This window comes from Oryzias melastigma, linkage group LG6, assembly GCF_002922805.2.
Source record: "Oryzias melastigma strain HK-1 linkage group LG6, ASM292280v2, whole genome shotgun sequence".
Classification (NCBI taxonomy): domain Eukaryota; kingdom Metazoa; phylum Chordata; class Actinopteri; order Beloniformes; family Adrianichthyidae; genus Oryzias; species Oryzias melastigma.
In genome coordinates this window covers 31,992,041-32,000,896 of record NC_050517.1, presented here as the reverse complement: position 1 = coordinate 32,000,896, position 8,856 = coordinate 31,992,041, and the positions used below count along the sequence as shown (strand labels likewise).

At 39.7% G+C, this 8,856-nt stretch overlaps 1 protein-coding gene across 2 annotated transcripts in view; it reads right to left on the bottom strand.

Annotated features, from left to right (window-relative positions):
• Nucleotides 1–1,820: 1,820 nt before the first annotated feature.
• wfdc1 (WAP four-disulfide core domain 1) overlaps nt 1,821–8,856 on the bottom strand; it is an 8,272-nt gene continuing 1,236 nt past the window's right edge. For both annotated transcript variants that reach the window (XM_024282041.2, XM_024282040.2), the window contains exons 2-6: nt 4,369–4,564; nt 4,212–4,295; nt 3,058–3,198; nt 2,929–2,979; nt 1,821–2,858 (exon numbers count right to left, since the gene is read on the bottom strand). In XM_024282041.2, the coding sequence (XP_024137809.1) occupies nt 2,800–2,858; nt 2,929–2,979; nt 3,058–3,198; nt 4,212–4,295; nt 4,369–4,564 (531 nt within the window). In that variant the 3' untranslated portion in view covers nt 1,821–2,799. The remainder of the gene's footprint in view (nt 2,859–2,928; nt 2,980–3,057; nt 3,199–4,211; nt 4,296–4,368; nt 4,565–8,856) is intronic.

The following is an 8,856-nucleotide window of genomic DNA, read 5'->3' as shown; positions in this document are numbered from 1 at the left end:
CCAGAACCTCCAGAACCTTCTTTCAGGGTTCTTAAAAAGTCTTAAACGCATCACATTTATGAATTTGAAAACAATACCATAAAAAGGTCCTAAATTTTGATATTTGAGCCTTAAATTTTGTGCTGCTTGAAACGTCTGTTTCACATTTCATGGAAAAATGTTAATATTTTCTCCACAATTATTTTGATCAAATGACAAATGACTGAAAAAATAAGAGCGCAAAAGCATCACAGCACAACCAACAAACAAGATAAGAAAACACAGTTTTGAGCATCAAATCTAAATAAATGAATAAAATAGGAGAAATTCTTCTTAATTCTTCACCTGTATGGCATTAAAAAGGTCTTAAAAAGTCTTAAATTCAACTTTAACAAACGTCTCCAGTTCCCAGAAGCCCCAGCGCTTCACGTTTGGTATCACTGAATCCTCTCGTCGCTGGTCGTCACTCATGTCGCTCCGTGTCGCTGAAACATCTCGGATTTTTCCAAGAAGAAAACCTGCTGGGGGTCACCTGCATGTCAGAGCTCCTGTGCCGGCCCTGGAGTTTAGTAGCTTTCCTCTTGGGAAAAATGGAAACGGGACACCTCACCTCTCAGATGGTTTAGAGATCCTGGCCAGGAACATCACAGGGCAGGGAATGTTCCTCAGTAAATCACCTCTGCTGAGTACGCACAATCACTCAAATAACTTTTATTTTATGGCTGCCAGATGAAAGCGGGGTGTCTGGTTGCTCGCAGGCGTTCTGTCACCCAACAAAAACACGGCGACCGTATCAGCATGAGGGCCAGTTCCAAAGGTGACGGGCGGGTTAAGAGCGAGGAGGTAAACAAATCAACAAAAAGACAACATTTAACCAGCTCAGTTCTGATGGAATTCATGTCACAAACAGTCACTCAGGAAGTCCAAGATTAGTTTAAGACATGAGTAGAATAGAACAGAATAGAATAGAATAGAATAGAATAGAACAGAATAGAATAGAATAGAATAGAATAGAATAGAATAGCTATATGCATAAAAATAACACATTCAGGAAACAAAGTTTTAGTAGTTTGAGAGCTGTTTGTTTTCCTTTCAGCTCCAGTCGATTTTTTTGGTGAGCAACAGTGACCTCTGGTGGTCATGTCCTGCACTTCACTTTAGGCTCCTACATCCAAATTCAGAAGCAGAAATACAGTATTTCCTTCTGTCAGCTTTCATTTTTTATTTTAATTAACTAAAAGGAAAACAACCTTGAATAAAACAATGTAAATATGTGGATTTATTCTAGATTATATTGTTTGATATTTGAAGATTTGTGAAATTAGCTAACAACCAAAATGTCACGCAGCATTTTATTTTGAAAGATGGATTCTGTACGTTTCTGCTTTGTGCTGTTGGTGTCTAATTCCCTGAAAGATTAGTATTTTATTCTTGCTGAATGAAATACTACAATTCTTCACATGTAACTCACTTGAAAGTCCCACTGTGACCATTTTCTGATCTATTTTAAAGCGTTCTCAGTGTTCTTTTAATCAGGATTTTGACGTTTTTAGACACAAATGGAAAAACCTGAATCATTTTCTCGGACGTTTCCAGGATCATGTATCTAGTCGTCTGCATGCATCATAATTGAGCGGATCAGGGAGCTCGCAGCACATTTTCAAACTGCATTTTTTGTCTGCTCCTGATTCATAAAAAAATCAATAAAAAATACTTAGAAATGCAATTTTAAGCTTTATTTTCTTACTAAACGGCCTCTGTCATCAATAAAATGCCACAAAAACACTTAAAAAACATAATTTCACTATCTTGAAATGCTTTGAGGGAAATAAAAGACAACATTTTTACCATTAATAGTGTTTATTTAGAAATAAAAAGCACCGGTTGCAGCGTTCACACGTCAGCACAGAAAATGGTTTTTGTTCTGTTTTCAGCTTATTTCTCTGTAAGAAAAGCACCACATGAACATTTGAGTTTATGACACAAAAAATTACAAATATTCTCTCAAAATCTACACATTATTGACACTACCTAAAGGTAAATTTGAACTTAAAAATGATTTAATTCCCTCCGAGAAAGAGATCTCGTCTCTCTTAACTAAAGTTCAACAGGATGAAAATAACCGGTAAAGTTTAAGAAGAAGTTCTGAATAAAGCAGATCATAGGAGTTTTCATGAGAAAAACACAAGTTAATATTTAGTTTTAATTAGTTTTTAGGGTGTTGACAGACCATACATTAACTCTGAACTAACTGAGAAATAATCCGACGATGATTTTTGGACACAAACATCTTTCATTTTTCTGCCTTTTCAAAAAAATAGCAACTTCATTCCTCAGTTCTGCAGGAACATTTAGAGACGTTAGCACCAGAAAAACAGCTAAACTTGACACTGTTTGCATTTGAATAATAGACTTTGATCAATTCCAGCACCAAGAACAGACAAACCTGATAAAAGTACAGGTGGGAAGTGATGAAAGAATAGAAGAAAAGATGGATTCTTACTCATTTAAGATACAAAGTTCTTGCTAAATTAGATTTAAATCCTAAATAAAGTTACTTTTAATATTTGAAAATGTCTAAAATATCCTTTTTTATAAACATTTACAGCTTTGGTGAACATTAATACCCTTCATTAAACAGATTTCCGATTTCTTTGGCTGAATAATCCAGCGGATCACGGGACTGAAGTGTCTTTAAAGAATCGATCTGGATTCAGACCTGATCAGATCAAACCAGAGAGATCTGATGACTGAGGTCCGATTCATGAGCGAACTGCAGAGAAAGGCTTCGTGGTTAAAAAGAAAGAAGAAAAAAAACTTTCATCCCAGATGTTTGTGATGGTGTTTCTCAAAGCCGACGGCGTTGCTGGAGCTGGATCCTGTGGAGAAAACAGAACAACGTTTGACAAAAGCAGCTTTTCTTCTCATGTTTTCAAAGCCTCTCTTTACCCAAATAGTCTTTGTAGTCCTTAAAGTATTTGTGTCTCAGACCGCGAGCATCTGGAACAAGAAAGAGGAAAAATCCTGACGTTTCCCGCTCACTCATAGAGGAAGGAGGCAGGAGGAGTGGATCGGTACCAGAGTTGGTCCTCTGCCTGATGCACTGGCCTCGGTTTGGGATGCCGGCTGCAGGGTTTCCTGGGTTGATGATGTGGCATTCGTAGCCTGTGGGACAGTGGAGAGGCTCGTCTCCGTCCTCCGTCGTGCTGCAGGCCTCAGCTGAGGTCAAACACAGGATGAAGAATCAATACGTTTCCTTCATAGTTTCTCTGATTTGATTGAACTTCCATCCATCAATCCATCATTTCCATTCACTTTCTCATAACTACGGTTATTATTTTGGGGTAAATTTCTACTTTTTTGTCCAAAATATTTCAAAATTTAAAGCTTCATAAAGTTCTAACTGTGAAACAAACTTTGCAAGAATGATGAGACATAATTGTGGAATAAATCTTTGGAACTTTGTATAGAGCCGAGGTCAGCAACCTTTCACAGTAAAAGAACCATTTAGGCCCATTTTCTAACCCAGAAGGAGTCGCATAGTTTTACTTTAGATTTTAAAAAATGTATATATGCATTCATTACCTTCTTTTTTTAATTCTTATAATAAATATGAATTATCTCTATTTTTGGCACAAACATAAGCAAAAATATAAAAAGAAACTATCATCTCTCAAGAAGTGATTTTTTTAAATATTTTTTTTTAAACATTTTTACCTTTTACTTTAGTTGATGCCAAATTAGCTATTAAAGCTCGTTGTTTAAATACTCGCTGAACTCTAAAATAGCCTAAAGTTCCTCATTAAACTAAATTAGCCAAAAATGTTAGCATGTTGCTAAAATATTAAGTAAACTCCAAATTTGCATAAATAACTCAGTAGATGCCAAAATAGCCAAAAAAAAACAAGCCTAAATGATCACAGGTAATGCTATATATCTAGTTTTTTTTAATAAAATGAGTATTTTTTTTATGAAGATTACAGAAATGAATTATTTAAGATTTGGTTATGTGTGTCTTCTGGAAAACCATAAATGTTCCCGTTTAGGCTGTGATTGTTTCACTTGTTCTGTTGTCACAGACCGACCCGACCATCAGAGGAGGAAACAGTTCTGTGTTCCTCATTAGAAAACCTTTGTTTTTTCTGCTCTAAATTAGGCGTGCATGTGTGAGCAGACTGGTGGCCGGTCCGGGTCGAACCCGCCTCCTGCGGACCTCCTCTGTGTCCACTCACCCTGCAGGACCTCCTCGGGCCCGTCCAGCAACCAGCCGTTGCCCCCCAGCCACCGAGGCTTCGGCTGCACCAGCCAGTCCAGCACTGCTCCAACAGACAAGAACAGGTTGGTTCTGACGTCAGAACCCGACACTCTCTGGAAGAGAACCCGGCTGACCTGGCGGCGGCTGGACCGACTCCAGGCAGGCGTAGATGCAGCCGTTGTAGCAGCAGCGTTTGTGGCGCTCGCACTCGGAGTCGGAGCGGCAGCCGGGAACCTCGCAGGCCCGCTCTGGGAGCATCTGCGGCGGAGGCGGACAGCGGTCGTTCTTCTGGTGCTGCGTGGACTGGGGGTGACCCGGGTACTCGTAGTCCTGAAGGACACAGACGGGAGCTTTCAGAGTTAAATATGTGAAGACAAACATAAACTAAACAATTGGTGGTAAAGTTTACTGATCTAAGAGACATCTGTAACCACATGAGGGCAGCAGAGAGTTGAAATAAACATTTGAAGGCCTTAGCCAATCATTTAGAGACATTTGAACACAAAAGTACAACTTTATAAACAATTTTTGACTTTAAATCTTGTAAATTTACAAGAAATAATATAACTTTTTTTGGTGGCCCTAATACTCTCATACAAAAGAACCATAAGTTGAACAGTAGAACATCAGAAATGGTTTTATGGTCCTCCAGATCTGTGGTAAGTTTCACACAATTTCATTTTTAAGGAAAAATGAGTTTGGGTTCTTATGGGTTAAAAGTGTCGTCTTTTAACTGATTTAGCCAAAGTAAAAAAATAAACAAAATTTTAAAGGAGAAATAAAATCTTGTTCAACTGTTTTTCTTCGTCTGCTCCTGATGTTCTGATGAGGACCAACTCCTGAAAAGACGTAGAAGTCGACGTCTTTAAAACGTCATTTTCCTCGTTTATGAACTCAGACTCCTGGTGATGAAGATGATCTGATTTTCTGATCGTTCTGACGGATGTTTGGTCTCCGACTGTGAGATCACAGCGCTGCTCAGATGTAGAGATGCCAGGAAAACCGTCGTTTGACTGATCCTTCGACACTCAGAGGTCCAGCAGGGAGCAAACAGGAAGTGACTGCAGATTGGAGGAGGTTCCTGCTGAAACCCCCCTGAGGTTGTTCATACTTTGAAGTGGCTGGTCCTGATGTGGAGATACCAGAGCAGGAATCAAACCCAGGGATCCATGAGTCCATAGAATATTATTCTGCAACATGACTTTTGGTGAAATTGTTCCTGTTTTTAACTTAAAAAATGTTATTAATTTGATGTTTACAATGTTTAAACTCTGTTTTTTTAGTTTTTAGTGCTGTCTCCTGATGACCGATATGAGAATGAATACGAGTTCAATCTTCTTCCTTGATCTTCTCATTCACTTCAGCGTTCTACGATTCTCTCCATCACTACTGTAGCTGAGACTCCCACAATCCTCAGTGTTGTTGATCAAAGTCGTACCAAAAAGGGTTTTACTGTTGAGCTCCGTGTACTGTAAGTACTACCAGAATTCCTACATAAGGGAAGCTGGTTTATAAAGTGGACCGTCCGTTTTTGAAAGTAATAGCTCTGATATTGAACTTTGGTTTGTTAGGTTTACAAATTTATGACTCGTCGTTCTCTTCCCACTGGAGGCCGATCTGCCGCCGGTTGGCGTTCTGCTTTCATGCCGCGGCGGCAGCTGTGATCCTGAGCGTTATCCGACGCTCTCATCTCTGTGATGTTCACATCGTTTATTTACTCTGCTGTCGGCTGTGGCGCCGCCAGCCTGTGACCCTCATCTGCTGGCACATCACTTCCTCCCTCCTGGTTTCTTCTCTTCCCTCTAGATGGTCGTGTGATGTTTGTGTGGTTAGCCTTCATTAGATCTTTTTCTTTGTCCTTTCTGTCACTTTTTCTGAGCTTTTGTGAAACTCACAGGAGGAAGTCTGTCTGGTTCCAGGACTGATCCTAAAGCTGGATCAGGATCTTTTCTGGCTTAATCCACTGATATAAAAACAGTTTCTACTTCCTATGTGATCTTACATCAGGTTTTATGAGGATTTACATTTTTATCAAACATCCACGAGAACAAGAGTCTGCAACTTTTAGAGACATTTAGACCTTTTTTATTTACAGATGTAGCATGCTAGCAGGCTGGACTGTAGCATTCTAGCGAGCTCCTGTTTAGCATCCTAGTGAGCTCCTCTTTAGCATGCTAGCAGGCTGGACTGTAGCATGCTAGTGAGCTCCACATTAGCATGCTAGTGAGCTCCACATTAGCATGCTAGTGAGCTCCACATTAGCATGCTAGTGAGCTCCACATTAGCATGCTAGCGGTTTTGACTGTATCATGCTAGTGAGCTCTGCTTTGTCGAACTAGCGAGCTCTGCAGTAGCAAGCTAGCATACTACTCTGCATTTAACTAGCGAGCTCTGCTATAGTGAGCTAGCGAGCTCTGCTGTCCACCAGGCGTCTGAATAGCGTAGCAAGCTAACCCACTGAGTTTCTACTTAAGCCTATGAGGGCAAACACAGAAACTGCAGACAAACCCATTTGGGGCCACATTTTCTGCCCACTTTTAAACCACTTGGCCTTGCTGGGTGGGGCTGCAGACCAAATACAAAGTGTTTATCATCCCAAAGCATCCATCTATCATCACTACAAAGACAGGACTTCTCTTTGGGCCAAATCACAGTTTTCTGTTTGGATTTATGCAAAAGTCTTTAAAGAACTTGCAGCACAAAAATGCATTAAAAGTTTGCAGCTTAGATTTCACTTAACTCCCCAACAGTCGCCAAAATCCTCTGATTTGGTGATTTTTGGCACCATCACAACTTATGAGTGTCCGTGGATCAAAAAGGCTCTTCAGGAAGTTGTTGTTCAAAGAGAAGGTTTAATGTGTAATTTAGACTCACAATCTTCAAAAACCGGTGCAGGTTGGTGGCCTTGGCGGGGCCACCTTCACAATTTTCTTTTCAAGACTCTCCATTATGTGAAATTCTCTGTGACTGTAATTTTTCTCTCTGCACGGCTCGATTATGAAACAGACTGAGGGTCTGCATGTGTGGGAACGAAAAAAATGAGATGAAAAAAGGTTCAAACTGCATCTCCACGGCCGTCTCAGCATGTTCCAATTACAGCCGCTTTGAAGCCGAGGCCAGGAAGACGGGGATTCTGGCCCGGCCCGTCCCGAGGAGCGGGCGGAGGACCGGGGTCGCTGCACACGGGTCGGGCAGGCAGGGACGGCTATTTCATATCAGGATGAGGGACAGAACGGGCCGTAAACAAGTCAGAAAGTGAGAACATTGAGGCATGAAAGGTTGCAGCCAGGAGATGAAAGCCGCACGCTACAGTGAGTCCTTGTTAGAGGCGATCAATCAGCTGAACTGAGCGGCGTTAACAAGCAGAGGCCTGGTTCTGCAAGTTCAGTCCCTCCCCTAATAATACACTACACAGACCCCGTCTCTGTGGAGCGCTCCGACGGTGGATTTCCTGCATACCCCACAATTACTCATATGGAAACTTGGAAATTAGCAACTTATTTCAACCTGTTGCTCTCCCCTCAAGTTCAAAGAGTTTCTCTTTGCAGAGGATTTGAAGCATGCAAAAGCATTGCTAGCATTGTTATGTTAATGTCAAGTTCTTGGGTTTCTATGCATTTCAATAACCTGCTTGGAAACATTCATGTGCAGCATAAATATGGACTTGCTGCAAATATTCATGCAAAACATGCAGTAAAACCTTCATTCTTCAGTGTTTCCATTCAAAAGAAACAAAATGTGTCAGTAGAAAAGTTAGATTACCTGCGATAATGCTAGTGTGAATGAGTAGTCACTGAAGATGCTGAAGCTTTTAGCCAAAAATAGTGAGACAGTTTACTTTATTTGCTGAAGGGAATTGCCTAAATGCAAAAGCTGTTTGCAAAATGTTAATTTGCTAAAAGACTACAACTTTCATTAAAGAACCATGAAAGAGCGCTGAAGTTGACCTAAATTTCTGAAAATTTGTAGTAAAATTGCTTAAAAATCCCTAATACATGCCAATTTGCAAAAAAAAAAATTAGTGTGTTGCTTAAATATGAGCTGAACTCAAAATCAGCCAGAATAAACCTCAGTAGATGCCAAATTGCATAAAAAGCTAGTTTGTTGCTTAAATACAAGCTAAACTCCAAAATTGCCTAAAATTCCTCAGTAAACTAAATCTGCAAGAAGCATTAGCCTGTTGCTAAAATAGAAGTTAAACTCTAAATTATCCTATAAAAACCTCAGCGGATAGCAAATTAGCCGAAAACTTTAGCCTGCTGCTAAAATATTAGCTAAACTCCAAATTAGCATGAAAAACCTCAGTAGATAACAAATTAACCAAAAAAGCTGTCACATTGTTTAAATACTAGCTAAAGTCCAAAACAGAATAACATTTCTCAGTAAAGAAAATTAGTCAAAAACGTTATTGCTTGTTGCTAAATTAGAAGCTAAACTCTTAAATAAACCTCAGTAGATAAGAAATTAGCTCAAAACGTTAGCATGTTGCTGAACTATTAGCTAAACTCCGAATTAGCATAAAAAAACCTTAGTAGAGGCAAATTTGGAAAAAAAAGCTAGCACATTGCTTAATTACAAGCTAAACTCCAAAATTGTCTAAAATTCCTCAGTAAACTAAATTA